Source organism: Aspergillus brasiliensis (assembly GCF_001889945.1).
Source record: "Aspergillus brasiliensis CBS 101740 unplaced genomic scaffold ASPBRscaffold_20, whole genome shotgun sequence".
NCBI lineage: Eukaryota > Fungi > Ascomycota > Eurotiomycetes > Eurotiales > Aspergillaceae > Aspergillus > Aspergillus brasiliensis.
The window spans coordinates 178,529-194,340 of NW_027137461.1; the positions used below are offsets into that span (position 1 = coordinate 178,529).

The 15,812-nt window shown below is 51.5% G+C and overlaps 3 protein-coding genes across 3 annotated transcripts; 1 reads left to right on the top strand and 2 right to left on the bottom strand.

The window, feature by feature from the left end:
• Positions 1–1,117: 1,117 nt before the first annotated feature.
• Positions 1,118–3,318, bottom strand: ASPBRDRAFT_188405 (putative acetamidase). Its single transcript, XM_067620129.1, has 4 exons — positions 3,195–3,318; positions 2,698–3,101; positions 2,164–2,634; positions 1,118–2,105 (listed from the first exon to the last, which is right to left on the bottom strand). The coding sequence occupies exons 1-4, from the start codon at positions 3,233–3,235 to the stop codon at positions 1,282–1,284; spliced, it is 1,740 nt and encodes a 579-aa protein (XP_067473788.1). The 5' UTR covers positions 3,236–3,318; the 3' UTR covers positions 1,118–1,281.
• A 4,732-nt stretch (positions 3,319–8,050) lies between these two features.
• On the top strand, positions 8,051–9,723 carry ASPBRDRAFT_137862 (uncharacterized protein; the record flags this gene model as incomplete). Its single annotated transcript, XM_067618937.1, has 2 exons — positions 8,051–8,168; positions 8,207–9,723. 2 exons carry the CDS (start codon positions 8,051–8,053, stop codon positions 9,721–9,723), a joined length of 1,635 nt encoding a protein of 544 aa, XP_067473789.1.
• Positions 9,724–10,988: 1,265 nt separating this feature from the next.
• On the bottom strand, positions 10,989–13,654 carry ASPBRDRAFT_48839 (putative cholinesterase). The gene has a single exon (XM_067626171.1). The coding sequence runs from the start codon at positions 13,312–13,314 to the stop codon at positions 11,119–11,121; it is 2,196 nt and encodes a 731-aa protein (XP_067473790.1). The 5' UTR covers positions 13,315–13,654; the 3' UTR covers positions 10,989–11,118.
• Between the last annotated feature and the right edge of the window lie 2,158 nt (positions 13,655–15,812).

The following is a 15,812-nucleotide window of genomic DNA, read 5'->3' on the forward strand; positions in this document are numbered from 1 at the left end:
TAGTTCTGCGACTAACATTGGCACTAATTGCTCTAGTCCCTCGATCCTCTCTGCAGTTCCCATCATATCCCTAGTCCTCCACACAAACACACCTCCTGTTGGCGTAAAAGAATGCTATCTTTCTCCCTATTTTCAGTCCTTTGCAATCAATCAATTTCTCTTCTTTTCTTTTTTTCTTCATTTCCCCCTTCTATCTATCTATCCCTCGTGGGAACTGACACCATTATCGCCATGTCTCTCTCTCTCTCTCTCTCTCTCCCCCTTCTTCCCTCACTTATCTCAAATCACCCACTTACCCACTCACCGGCTAAAATCCCTCTCTGTCTCTCTCTGACTGACAGCAAGTCCCAAAGAAACGCACGGTGATTCCGACCCCATCCATGGATCCTCAACCAGCCAAATTAGCCAAACAACCCGCCGGTCAATGCGGGGAAAGTCCCAGGGTTGACCGTAAAAGTATCCCATAAAAGTATCCCCTTCGCTTGCCTCTCTCCCTCTCTCCCTCTCTCTCTAGTTATCGGACCCATCCGCTGCACAGGCCTGACAGGTCATCATCCTGCATGCACCTTACTTCCTTTAGTACTTTCCCATTTATTTTCTTCTCTCTCTCTTATCAGGCAGGTTCTGCGACGTTCGCTGGATTTCCGAGACAGACAGACAGCATTCATTCATTGACTGACTGACTTTGCTGATTACTGGTCCGAGATCAGCGTTCTAGACATGACAGATCAACCACCAGCAACAGACAGTGAAATACCTGCAGATAACATACAGTAAATTAAATTAAATTATACGATGGCATCTGGAGCCGGGAGCCGGACACAGACAGGGGCCCGGCCAGTGTTTGAGTGTTCAGTTAGTTAGCTTGTTGATTGCCATCATCCCCTGTTAAGGTTAATGCGGCGATGCGCCTCGCCCCCTGGGAGAATTGGGGAGAATGGGTGGCGTCCCAGCAAACCGTCTGCCTGGCCGCACCCCCATCACATGAACAACGGTCCCCCATGACGTACTCAGACCACTGCTCGGCGGCTTATAACCTAAATTCCTGTCATCTTCCGTTTATCCCTCCATCCAATAGTTAATTGATGGGCTAGATGTAATTGGACGCAGCGCTCTTCGATCTATTCCCCTGGTTCTTCGAGGGTGACCTGGGGGTGTGGCCATGGTTCGATCTGAATCTCGATGCAGATGATAATTGTCTACCTAATAGTTATAGACTGGTAACATACTTCGTCCATTTTCCTCCTTTGGGCAATCAATCTTCGGGGGGAAACAAAAAATTTAGTCAAGCTCAATCAATGGGTATTTTCCGCCGTCCCCAGTCACCGGGTCTTCGTACTGCTCCAAGGCCTCCTCAACCGCCGCCATGTATCCTAGCACCTTCTCTTCCTGCCATCTGCGTCCCACCACCTGCACCGCTGTAGGCAATCCCGCCATCTTCACCGCGTCGTAGTGCTTCCAGGCACCCTGTGCCACCGCGTTGCTGGCTCCCAGCTGCTTCAGCACCTTCTTGTACGGACCAGACAGGGCATCCTTCTTGGCGTCCACATGAGAGACTGGCACCACACCGGCCGTGTAGTCCAGCAGGTTCCAGAGGAAGGTGTAGCCGCATGAGGAGACCGCATCGTGCATGGCCTTGTGGGGCAGAGCCGGAGTCGCATTGACCGGGCAGAGGATGAAATCGTACTGCTGCGTCTCAGCATCCCACCAGTTGTGCCAGGTCGCCCGGAAAGCTTCCCGCTGGGCAGTGAGCTTCCAAAGCTCCGCCGCAGACTTGGGGGCAAACCCGCGGATCAGGGTCGCCCACTTCTCGTCCCGTCGGATGTACCGAACCCAAAGATAGTAGAGGTAGCGCAGGGGACGGGGCAGATTGCAAATCCGCGTCAGCTGGTCCGCACCAGGGTCCGATGGCTCAAAACTGTGCAGATGCGAGTTAAACGTGACGCACCCGTCAGAGTTGAGCAGCTGCGAGGCAAGAGCGAGACCGCTAAACGTGTCAGCTGCAGCGGGAGGTGTAATCTCAGACACGGTATGCCCAGCGGCGGTGAGGGCAGCTACTGTGGTGGAAAGAGCACGCTCAATGGCGGGAGTGGGGGGAACGACACCTGCACGTGGTCAGCAAAGTCCAAGCAGCGCCCATGTCTTCCCTCTCATAGTACTTACCATCGTTGCTCATGAGACCGATTCTCAGCCTCTTATTCTGGGCTTCAATTTCCTCATCTTCTCTCCAGGAGATAGGGTGGACGGTATGATCGTAGTTCCAAGGCTTCATGCCGACAATGGCTTTTGTGAAGTAAGTGAGGTCGTTCAAGGTACGGGCCATCGGGCTGAAAACGCTAGCAACACCTTCCTGGCCAGCCATGCTAGTGTTGACTCCCACCTTGGGCCAACGGCCAGTACTGCAGCGGAGGGAGTAGATGCCGCTCCAGGCAGCGGGAACGCGAACCGAGCCAGCGACATCAGAACCGATACCGATGCGACCACCGAGAGCCAGCAGAGCACCTTCACCACCCGTCGAGCCTCCAGGAGAGTATTCTGGAACATGTGGATTACGGCAGTGACCCCAAAGAGCGTTTGCTGATTCGAACGACAGAAGCGTCACGGGCAGCGCCGTTTTGGCATATGGGACCGCACCTAGTGAAGTCCAAGCTTAGCATAGGGATACTTTTGTGACTTTTCGTGGTCTAGGTCACCTACCAGCGTCCTTCAGCAGCTTTGCCATGGGACCATCCTCCTTATACGGTTTACATGCAAATTTGGTATATCCGAGAGTAATATCGAAGCCCTTGACTTGCACCGAGTCTTTCAGGGAGATAGGTACACCCGCCAGGGGACCCTTGAGGTTTACCTCGGATTGAGCCCATGCTTCTGCCTCAGGCAATAGAAGCTCAGTCACGCAATTGGTCTTCTCGTGGGCCTTGACTGCAACCTTGCCGTACGTGCGGAGGACATCTAAAGGTGCCAGGGACTCATTCTGAACCTCATATACCAAGTCCTGGATTGGCTTGTTAATGATAACCCTGTCGATAGCCGAGAAGGGCGCATGATAATCTGGAGATAAGGATGAGAATCGGGCCGCCCGTTCCCTCCTCTTGAGGTCCCTATAAGTGGTCAGTCAGCTACCTAATAGGTTGTATGCGGGCTATGTATGACTGCTTGGGTTGCTGCGTGTGAGGCACACCGGGGTAACCTACCGGATGCGACGATACGTAAAGTAATCAAAGGGGGGAAGCATCGTGTGTCACCACCTTAAGAGCCTATGCAAAAGAGCAGCTCGAGGGGACAGAGAAAGGTAGAAAGGACGAGAGCAACTTTCCGCACAGGAAAAGAGATCTGTCGCAAAATGCAGGGGGCGCCTTCCTTTTATTGCGGGGGAAGCACCACACGTGCGGAGAAGCCCGATAAGCCAGACCCGCTGATAAGCGCTACTGTCTCAAGCTGACTTGTTCCCTTCCGGTGCTGCGCCCGCTGAGCTGTGCGAGCTTCCAACCCATCACGATAAGCTATGACGGCCATGTCAAGATATATCTGGCACCTAGCCGACGGCCTTGCTCTTAATCCAAAGGTGTTGCAGCTTGTCGAGTATAGTTATTCCATGCAAGAGCTTCATAACTGATAATCCTAGGTACCACACGTGACTGATACGAAGGCCGGCTGCCGGCGCTTGCTTTGCCCCATTCGGCAGGTCCATGCGGATAACAAGCTTCCTAGTATCATCCAAGTAGTTAAACGAGATTTAGACTGTCACTACACAGAATTCTTATCTCCTAGTCTCGTCAAATTATCTATCTACTGCTCGACAGTTGCTACTAGTCTTGCAAGCGACCCGCTTGTCTTGTTCAATCATAAGCCCGGTGATGGTATGTCGGGTCAGTCGGCTACTAACATTATGACACCAGATTCTGTGCATCTGAATGTTCACCCGTTTCATTATTTGGGACCGTGGCAAGGCTCCCCCAACGTCTGCTAGGGAGATTCGAGCCAACGTGAACCGCATTATTGTTGATCATTAAAAAACTCAGTCAGCGCCTAGTACATGCCAGAATGTCCGCGAGCATAAGCCAGGTATTCTTCCCCGAAAGTCAACCTTGAACGCCGTATAGAGACTAATTTATCATTGCTGAGACCTGCTCGTCCATATCCAGCTCGGATGTCGATATTCACAGAGTTGCCTGTTTTTCCAAATTTACGCCTCTTCGACCTCGAGGTCCAGTGTCTCCGCTCGTCACCTTCAGCTAATATGAGATGAGATGGCGACAAATTCCTTGAGAGCATTGAATCTTCAGTACCGTTGAAGGCTTCGTGTCTCAGCCTTGGGTTGATAGTATCGCGGCCACTGTGGTATCTATACACTGCGGGGCGACAGGGTATTTGTGGGTGATTCGTATGCGCCAATGAAATCGACACTTATTGTCCCTCGTAGATCGGTACTGTTTCCGTTTCAGGCCTGAGCCAGTTTTTCGACTTCAGCCACAATACAACAATGACTATGGCCGCAACAAATATCGCTATTATGAGAAAGATTAGGATGCCACAGATGAAAGTCCGCCTTCTTTTTTGACGTTGGGCTTCAATCCAATGATCTCTGTGCCAGTTTCATTCGAGGTTAGCCGAGTGAACTATGAAAACATGCAAGGGAACTTGACGTACGTCCAGATAGTGGGTTTCTTTGATCCTGTTTCCGTCTTTGCTTCTTCGTCGAGGTGTATAGCGGCAGAGAAGCGTCTCCAGAACGCCGGGTCCCGGACAAGTGCCATAATCACGCTGCTCCACTAGTTGCGAGACATGGGGTGCCGCCGTTCACTGTTTGCAGAATAAAAAGATGTCTTTGCCAGATCGATTGAAAAGAGGGCCGTACTATGGCTCAGCCTGGAGCGTGGCGGCGTCAAGGATAGTTAATACTAGGAATATCGACACGGCTACGTTGACACAGTCAACCAATATATGAGAGGCAATGGGTCACTTTTGCTTACGGCTGAAGCGCCAGCGAAAGAGAATGAAGGAAGGATATGATCAGCCTCACAAATAAAGGCTTCAGAAAATGGACCGAGTTTCGACCTCCCGAACGACCATATAACGAGGGACGTCAACAGGGAGCGCAAACGCGGGTATAACGGGGATTAAAGATAAAACAACAAAATATAGCATGGGAGTGGCTAAGGAATGGACTGCCGAAGACATTATTGCTGAATACCAGCAGCCCCAGAAGCTGGATTCGTTGCAATGCTGCCGTCGAAATGTTTGGATTCCATACTGCTCGGCGGGAATGACGGGCCCGGGCCAGGGTCGGCGCGGAATCTGGATCGGCAGCACGCCGTCCAATCACAACCTCCGGAATCTGACAGGTCTCGTCCTGGCCCCAATCAGACGAGCATATTTGGCCCACGGTTCGATTGATTAAGGTACGTGGTCATGCCGGTCGGCTTGATCTGGCCAGGCACGAGCAACAAGCATGGCGACCAGGTATTCTGAATGCTATCAACAAACAAAGCCCCCAAAGTCCGGTAGACGACCGCGTCGCAGCCGTTTGGCCCGGCGAGACCAACGAGCCCAAAGTATGTCCCCGATATCGAAGGTTGTCCGGGTACTTTGAGAGAATGCGCTCTCCAAACCTTGATTTTGCTCACATTCTTCGACTGTCCGTCTCGTGGATGCTGTGCGATCTGACTGGGCTCTTCAGGGATCGATCTGATAGACCTTTTGTTGAAGGTAGTTACTCCATGGCCGAAGTACTGGCGTGGACGGGTACTTAGACTTGTGTCTATCCAAGTACCTTCAATCCCGTGTCTGAACACTGGAAAGCAACAACCCTCTTCGTATACCATGGCTATTGGGGTTTGTTTCGATAGCGAAGGAAGGTACACTACCGACTTCTAAGTTTGAGTCATCTAGGACCTCATGCGCCCTAGTCAGGTGCATGCATGATTTGACTCACATCAGAGGCCATATGTACATAGTAGATATTGGCAAGCGCGGCCAGGCGCAAATGCCCCACCCCCGATCAGCCAAGCAACAGCCTTATTTACCTGTCTATTAATAGACCTGCAATGAGGAGCACAAGTCGAGTAAGGGAATAAGCAGTTTCAACCTCACCTTGTCAGCCCTTCGTGGGGTTGCTGTGAGAGACCACTGGCAGGCAGCTATGTCGATGCCATTGGCTGGGACTGGGTTATCGGAATTGAGCTTACTCACTACGGAATTAGTTGGGCCACCTGGCCTTAGGTAGCCTGATCCTTGTTTCTCTGGTGCCCTACTCCCCTACGGCATAAGGCATCAGCTCGAATCGACGTTTCAACCAGAACCATGCTCATAATGAAGGCCTGGAAGAGACTGGGTCTACCGAACCACCCCTATGCACTCACATTAATCCTTGCTGCAGTACTCATGCATGTAATTGCGCTTCGGTTTGTTGCGGCTAGAACTACCCATTTACGACACCAGAGTCTTGCATAGAGATTAGTGTGGCCTCGACACCTAATTACCTCTAACATGATAAAGCATTGCTTCGACTCATCTTATCAGATCATCTGGAAATACCTAGAGACCATTCTTACCGCTATTTTTGTCACCGGGAGAATCCTGAGATTCGGTATGGGCGTCACCTAGTACCGGAGGGCACTGGAGCGCGAGGGGACCTCGTCTCTCAGAGACTCGAAGTATCCCTTGGGGTGGCTGGCGGAGATCATCACCTTTAGGTGAGCCCCTGGTCATAGCGGAAGTAATTCCAACGGCATGTGGCGCGGGCCTCGCCTGCGTTCCAGCCGGTCCTAGCTCCGGCGAAGCCTTCTCACCGAGCAGGTGGCGCAGAAGCTAGTCCTTTTGCCCCAAGCAGCTCAGCTCCCTAGACCAAGCTCTCTGGGAAAGTACTCAGTACTTCGTTGATGGTATCGTTGCGTGTGAGCTTGACTTCATCTCAAGGTGGTAGGCGTGATTTTATGAATAAGAGACGAGACAATACAGAGAAAGTTATGCGTATGCTACAGGGGGAAATTTATCACAGCTCCTACGAGAACCGGACTGCTCGCCAACGATCGGCCGCAAAGATTGACAGAGGTGGAAACGTTGCAAGGCAGTATTGAACAAACACTAGCTGGCTATAGCTAATGTCAAAGATGTTGTCCGTGGACTTCAGTGAGCGGTTCCGGCAGAAAAATCGACACCCAAACCAGTTCCTCGGCAGTCTTCCTGGAGCAGCTTCGAAAGATAACCCGGTGCGGGACTATTGGGTGGATTAGATGTTCTTCGTCCATCAGCGTTTGTTGGTCAGCTAAACTGGGGGCTAGCTCATGTCATCTCGTTCAGATATGGGCTGGAGGTTGGAGTCACGAGCGGCGCTGATCTGGAGCAAGTACCTCATCCGAGGCTTACTGGCGATGGTTTGTAACTCTGTCGCTTGAAATGAGCGAGCTGTATCAAGGATAGGTTAGGCAGTCTTAAGATGTGTGTTAAATCAAAGAGCAGTAGAAGATAATCTCTCATGGAGCATGGAGAGGGGACCCCTCCAACCCAACCATCATCAGGTGATTCCCGCGATGGCGACGGAAGTCAGACCTTCAGACCTTCAGACCTTCAGACTGTGAAACCTTGAAACCTTCAGGTACCCAAAAGCGGCCTCGTGCAGGGCTCTATTTTCCTTTCTGTCGCGTCCAGCGCCAGCATGGTCCGACACCAATAACATGAACGGGAGCTGATGGAGTGAGGCGGATTGAGTTGGCTGCCAGCAAACGGAATCCCTTTGGGCTCCCCCGCAGTGGAGCTGGTGCCGATGGGTGCCTGACCGCCAGGCCGAAGCCTTGCGCTTGACAGGCCACTAACCGCCCGCAATCACGGGTCTTCACCAACACGGACCAAGACGTGCTGCGGCCAACGTGCAGTTGCAGTGCTGCACCTCACCAAAACTAACTACCGCGTCCTCCTCCTTCTCCTCCTCCCCAGCCTCGCTTTTTCCCCCTAAATCCCTCTTCTTTAACCTCCTCCTGCTTCCATTGATGTCCCGGCCGCTCTCGCTGTTGTCTAATGCCTCTCCTGCCGGCCCCATTCTAGCCCGGCCATGTTTTCCGCCCATGATCATCAGGGCCCGAGTTACTGGGGAGTGTTGATCAATGCCGACAAGAGTCCTGCCCCGCTGCTGGAACAGCTGTGTCTGGAAATTGCGCGCATAATCGTAAGTCGAGAATGGTTGGAGCTTCTTCCCCAGATGGTGGAGACTACGATGAAACCCCAAGCTTACCTCCAATTGTTCCCCCTACGAAGACATCCTTTGACGACTACGCTACTACCGACCTCACCCCAGAACGACTGGCAGCTTTTTATCGCAAGGTGGGCGGCAATTACGACGTCCTCTTCCTAGAGACCAAGCCGTCCGCACTTTCCTTTATCTACCAGCGCCTGGGATGCTTTCATAGTATTCAGCCAACCTCCGATCCCTACAAACCCCCAGCTATTCCCGCCCTGCAGCCAAATGGCTTCGTGCGATGGCAGACCATTCAGCTCCTTCTCGATCCGGACGAGCATTGTCGATACCTCCAGAATGCGGTCGAGTTATGGGACATTGAAACCCCGAACGGGGAGTTCTTTCCCAAACAAATTCCGCGGGAAGCTTTCCCAGATAGGCCAGACCCAGAAATGATAGAATGGCACGAGGCGGTTAGTCGACGATTCGAGCTGGACTACATCAAGAGAAATATCCTGCGGGCATCTCCACCGAACTTTGGAACCTACCAATCTCACTTCTCCAACAAAGATATTCCCTTCACGAAGGAAGAGACCAGCCTCCCCGCGCGTCGTCGGTCGACAACCCATCGCCCTCACCTGGTTCCAGAGGAACTTTCCCCTCCCAGCAGGCACCAGAGACGCCGCAGCGGCGAGTTCCCACCGTCAGCCACCCGTCGGGTCCAGTCCACATACTTCCCCCGCGCACCAGACGTTGAGGCGCCTCGTCGAGCTCCTTCACCTCCAATGTGGACCAAGTCTGCTCCCAAACCAAGAGGCCGCGATCGCACTCCGACGTATTCCCGCCCCATCAGTCCCAGTACTTTACCAGGAAACAGTGCATCCGATGCGTCATCCGAGGATTCTGGAGGTGCAGTACGCCGTGCCTCTCCCAGTCGACACCATCGTCATCTGCGTCCAGTTACTCCGCACTATTCACACGCTCGCCGCCATTCGCATGAATCCTACGCCAGGAGACCCGAACGAGCATCCTCTCCAGATGATCAGCGACGATACGTGCACCGGGACATGTACAACGCCAACTCAGCCAGACCCTACGACTCAGATGGTCCTCGTCGGGCACGTTCATCGAGGGTATATGCCGAGGAGCCGGTCCGCCCTCCCCGCACCCCAGGCCCAACATTCCGCGATCACGTATTTAGCGACCCAGCAGCCGTCCCAGTCAGCCATGAAGTGCCGGTATACACGCACATGCACCCTCGCTACGTGAACAGGAATGGCACCTATCCAGTCCGGCCGCCTCCCCCACCTGACGTCGACTTGTGCGCAGGAGATGACGGCCGACGTTACAGGGGACCTCATCTCAACGCCAACCCAACTGGTTACAGTAACTCGGCCACTCCGGAGCGTTCTCGCTACCCTTCAGGTGGCTATCGCCCGCAGAGATGGGCTAATCCGGTACAGCCATCGCCAGCCCGAGGAATTCCAGTAGGTATGCCTGACATGGAATATCCTTCACGAAGCCGACGCTCCACCATGTATGACCGGTGAACAAACACAACAAACTTTCTACATCTGCGAACCAGAATGACAACCCCACTTCAAACTACACCTTTATGCGCGACAGGAAACCACATTACTTACCTAATGAATAAATTCTACCCCGGACTACAGTACCACGCTCTGCGCGACGACCACTGAAGAATCGCGCCCCGCACAGCCATTGTTGAGGACAGCAGGAAACGGAACGGGATATGGAATACACGAAGTACCGGCGTTCTGCTTGCTTAAGCGGTTATCTGACTGACCAATACCCCCCACATCTGATGTTAATGCCACATGATACGATATGATATGATATGATGAACTGACGGACCCTAATGGCGATCAGCTATGTTACGATTAACGACGATACGAGTGTTTTTAGAGAGTTAGCTGGAGTCCTGCTGTTTCTTTCGGGGTCTCACTCTTCTCTCTGTTTTCCTATATTATTTTATTCCATTTCACGGGTACTATTTCAGCTTCTCTTTATTAGTAAACGCTAGTCACTATATCATGAATACCATCACCTAAACTAAAATATTTCCCTCTACCAAAGAGGGGTCCTATTCCATAACTCACAGATCACACCCGGTTTGATTCAATATGAGACTCAGGGGCAAGCATAGCAAGGAATACTAACTAATACCTGGTAAGACAATTCACCATATTAATATCATAGTAGACACTCTCTACTCCCAACATACACTTATACACTACTACTGCTGCTCCTACTACTGTTATCAAAGAAAGTAGGTACTCCATAATCAAGTGAAACAGAACGGAACGGTAGTATCTATTCCATCACCTGGCCAGATGGATTTTGTTACCTACTCACTTTAGCAGTAGTACTTGGTTTCTATGCACCGTTATTCCTACTACTAGCGAGTCACATGGGTACATGATACTCCTATGATACGCGTTTAGATTATCTTAACTAGAATTTGTTTCAAAGGGATATTGTAGCGTGGCACATGACATGACATGACATGACGTGAAGTTGACCTTTCCTGTCTGATATTACCTGATAGCAATTGTCACTGGTTGCTAATTCATTTCGCAGGTAGTTTTATCTGCATGTATGTATTGCTGAGGTTAGTAGTTTTACTCGCTACTTGGGCTATTTACGATCTGTGTGCGCAAAGGGGGAAGGGGAAAGTAACTGAAGGGGGAAGTACAATTCTATGTGCTGTTCTGTCCTTTTCATCTTCCTACTATTAGTACCTTATTTTGATGGGGACGTATACGTTTTCCTGGTCTGTGGATGCAGATGCAATGTTGTCAAGTAGTCAGATCATTACACTCCTCGACTATAATATCCTTCTATTACTACTACTTGTTATTTACACAGACTTCCCCTTCCATGTGTTGGAAACTATCTCCGTATATATTCTGCATCTAGTACACTTAGATCGTAAGATTGGCCCTCTGGAAGCTGAACCCAAAGTCCTCGAATACAGCGCACTTCTGCGTAACACCTGGATTCGCCACAATTGACGGCGGCATGTCCAGAACACTCACGTTTCGCTCCGCGATTTCATACTCAGGCATGTAGTATCCGCGAGGCCCGAAGATCTGGTACGTCGATGCATAGGCGGGCCCACGAAGCTTCAACATCTCCAAATCGGGGTTGGGATTGCGGGTGCGGAAGAATGAACCGAAGATGTCATTGAGAAGACGGGAGTGCAGGATATCCCGTTTGTTGTAGTATGGGGATACGTTCTTAGTCTTGCTGTTGAGAGTGCCCCAGGCGGGAAGCACATCTGCGGAGTGGCACGTGGCGTTGAAATCAGTGTTGGGGGAGCAGATGCTGGGAACGTCCACGGTGGTTTGGACGTGGCCGTGTCTGACTTCAACTTCCCAGAGGCGCGGGAATGCATCTCGGCCGCCGTGGCGCAGGAGATAAGCCTGTGGGCAGCTCCACTCGCTGTGGGTAAGTGCATCGGCAACAGTATTCCGGACGCTGTCAGGATCCGAGGCGTTCAGAGGGAACACGTTGGTGGCGATGAGAGACTTTATGAGAGACGTGGGGTAGGCATAGCTGTAGACGAGCTCGAGGGCAGCTTCGCTTGCCCCAAGGTTTGGGACATACTGATCAACGTAGAGAGCTGCCTCAGTGGTGACTGTTGTGAACATGGTTGGGACGCGGTTGGGCAGCCTGTCCGAAGCGAGAAGACGGTAGAACTGGTCATCAATGACGCCGCTACCAGTGTCATCTACTATGGGCATCAGGGGCTCGATTGATGCGAGGATCTCGGAAGAATGAAGCCAGTCGCTGGCGATGGTCTCAGTGGAAGCTGTCATGGCAGCTTCGAACTCAGTAGTGTTGTCCAAATACCGGGTTGCCGGAACGGATCTAAGGCAGGAGATGAGGGCGGATTCCGATGTCGTGCCGTTGCAGCCAACGGCCCCGGCGATGTTGGGAGTAACAATCTTGGTATACACCTCACGGGTAAACCAGGGAAGGTCTACGGGGGCGGACTGCACAATGGCACCGGAGAATAGGCCACGGGCTGCAGTCGAGGAGAGCAACGCAATCACGCTCTGACCTCCGGCGGATTGACCAAAGATTGTGACATGATTTGGATCTCCACCAAATGCTTCGATATACTTGTTGACCCATTCCAGTGCGAGAATTTGGTCGCGTGTACCATAGTTGCCGGTGGTGAGGTTGCCCGTAGTCAGCCATCCTAGTGCACCGACTCGGTAGTTGACCGTGACAACAACAACGTCATTACGGCTAGCAAAATTTCCTCCATCGTAGTCGACCATGGATGCGGTTCCGCTAGTGAACGCACCGCCGTAGAAGTATACTGCGACAGGCTTGCGGGTAGAGTTTCGGTCATGTGAAGAGGGCAGGACAGGAGAATAGACGTTTAGATATAAACAATCCTCCGAAATACCACCATTGTCGAGTGTGCCAAAGCCCGAAACCGATTGGATGCATGAGTCTGCCATCTCAGTCGCGTCAATTGTCTTAGGACCGGAGTAGGGGCGTGGAGGTGCGAATCGCAAGTTTCTTAGAGGCGGATCTGCGAAGGGAATACCTAGGAATCGGAACGAGCGCCCGTCACGATAGCCAGTCATGTGGTAGTCGTCGAATGAGACAGAGATCTTTGACTTGTTCACGGCTGCTCTGTCCTTGTCGGTAGTGGGAGGGACACTGGAGGTGCAAAGGGCAGGCAGTTGTCGATCACATGGAGTGAAAACGACCTGCTTACGACTTTGAGAGTATGCCTGACAGCCATCTGGTAAATTCCCGGCTATCCAAAAAGAGCTGTTCCCCTCCACATTCTTTGTGTAGACCAGATAGTCGAGCTGATACCCTAGTTCCGTGGCGTTGGCTTGGGATACGTCCTGCAGCGGATAGAGGGCTTCGCCGATGGATGCACACCGAGATTCTGCGCCAAGGTATGGCAGCCGATCATAGACTAGGACTGCGGCGGTGCCATTGTTTCCTGGGCCCAAGTTGTTATACTTTAGAGCCTGAAGGGTACCCAGAGAATCGATGCTGGGATGAGACCTTACGTCTGCTGACGGAGCTGGGGCCGCCAAAGCAGAGCCAAAGAGAAGCAAAGAACCCACGATGGATTGCAGCTGCATTGTCACAGACGTCGGCTACCCAGTGCACGCAGGAACAACCCTCCCAGCAAGGCAGCAGCTCTTTTTAAACCTTCGTGGCTGCCAAGAGAAGGCCCAGAAATCCGGCCTTGGGGCAATTCGTTATTCGGGATGGCCGGAAGAACAATCCTGTCTGAGTCGAAAGACGGAAACTGCCATGGATGGAGCATATACAACCCAAATCGGTACTGGCGGAAGCTGGGGTGCATTGAATTGTTTAATCGCCAGTACTACGGAAGCTGGGGCATCGGTGGTTCCTGAGAGAAAGATTCCATTTATCTAGCCGAGGCAGCCAATATGAATGGCTCTCTCGGCAAACCACGACCGGAACTTGCTTTCTCGGCACGCGGATGCCAACGGTTGATCAACGATGACGACTAGAAGGTGGAGGCAGCGAAAATCAACGTTTGGTGAGGCTAGAAAAACAAAGAAGAGAAAAGGAGCTCACTGGCTTCGAGCGATCAGTCAGGCCACCGATTTTCGTCGTTACTCATAGATCCGGCTTAGTGCTCCTGGACGTCCTAGCCCTATGTTCTGGTGTGCAGCTGATATGAAGGACCCGGATGCGTGATGTGCCACCAAATTAATAATTTAACAAACTCTAGCATTGTATGCGTCAAGGCACTACTGTGCTTATCGGAAGTAGTGTCATGTAAGTCCACAATGATCCTGAAATTGTTGTACATCTCCTAAGCCAGTATTGTTCCTTCACATTATATGATAGTGGCGATCCAAACATTGGCGCTGGTACTCGAAGCGCGAAGTCAATCGAAAACTTTGACAGATCGTTCTGATAAAGTGCTCGGGTGGGCTTTGAATGGATTGAATATCTAGTCACATCAACTTTGTTAGCTGGCAAGGCTCAAGGTAAGTAAATCTGGGGCTACGGAAAGCCTTCTTTGTGCTGCCATCCACAGGTGCAAGTGCATAGTCGCAAATGCGTCTTCGAAACATCCCGATCTGATCTCGTAGCGATCGCGCAGCCAAGTATAAGCGATACTACTTTAACGAAGGCTTCCAGGCGACAGGAACCCAAGACGATTTGCTAGTATGAAGAGGACTAGAGTAGAAGGCTAGTGTTAGTAGTTTGAATAATTTTGATCTTTGAACAACTTGAGTTGTGGGATACAGACAGCCGTCTGCACGTGGTAAGCAGGGGCTGTGATAGTAAGATATCTGCTGATCGCACCACCCAGGCCAATGTGACCGTCTTTGTGACGTATATATTGTTCGGAGAAGCAAAATAATAGTCTTAGAGAAAGGATACTTAGAAAAGAGCCAACCTTTCAAGAAGCCAGAGGAGCTATTTGGAGAGGAAAGGTTGAGGTCTTAATATGATGACTGTAAGGTGCGAGTGCGGTTAGTCAGATGGATGAAGAGTTAGGTAAAGAAACGAGTGTATCACAAGCCAGGATCAATAGAGATGCTTTAGTAGTGGAACTCTATCTTCTCCGCCAAATCAATAGGTACAGAGTTATACTCACAGTAGAATCTGTCTCTGTTGATAGAGATAAGGTAGGTAGGCTTCTCAGACTTATCAGTTGAAAAGGCAGAGGGCGGGGAACATTAGGCTTCAATATACAAGAAAGGTTTGTGGACAGCACGTAGCGCAACGTATTCACGTCAATGACTCCAAACATTCATGGGGGTAGTGAAGCACGGAAGGAACTGGTAAGCACCGATGGATTGGGGGTCCAGCTAGTCCGCCCGGGTGGACTATAGTATTAGACTCGAACAGTTAGTAGAAGGAAAAGAAATTCAGTGACAGGAAAAGGCAGTGAGAATAGCATCGAGGAAATCCAAGGACCGGTATAGTATGGTGAGAGTCTCATGGGGTGCGGAAGCGGGAAGACTGATATAGACCAGAAGGGAAGGACCCGAATAGCTTCATCTTCCCAACAACCCACCACGCCCAACAAGTCACACGCCCCAAGGGAAACCTGACCACCAGAATCGATGCCTGGGCAAATACGCCAGCCAGAGTTACCTCATTCAGACAAGACAAAAGGGGCAGACAATGCAAGTTCTGGGAAGTATTCAGTAACCAAACCCAGGGTAACCGAGTGGCTTAACAGCAGGCTCGTGATTCTGCTCCCTTAGCCGTGTAAGCCAGGGACGCTCGGGAGTCCTGGGTACGATTCCCGCCGCTGCGAGCAGCCCTTGACACTAAGCTCAAGAACGCGCTCTCGCCTGGCTAGAACTCGTCTGCAAAAACCCACTAAGCGGTTTTCGTAGCCTCCTATGGGTTGGCACCCCATAGACGAGGTGAGCTTTTTGTTTTCTATTCTAATTAATATGTCCCCTACTTGGTTGCGCTGCTAAAGGCTTTTGAAAAAAGGTGCAGAAAAAGATTCCCCCTCGAATTTGCTGCTAATCTTGACTTGGTGAGGCCGGGGGTCCGGGCTTGCTGCCTCGTTGCCTCAGACGGTAGGAGCCAGGGACGTCATCATCCAGAGAATGACTCACTAGCACCTACCTTA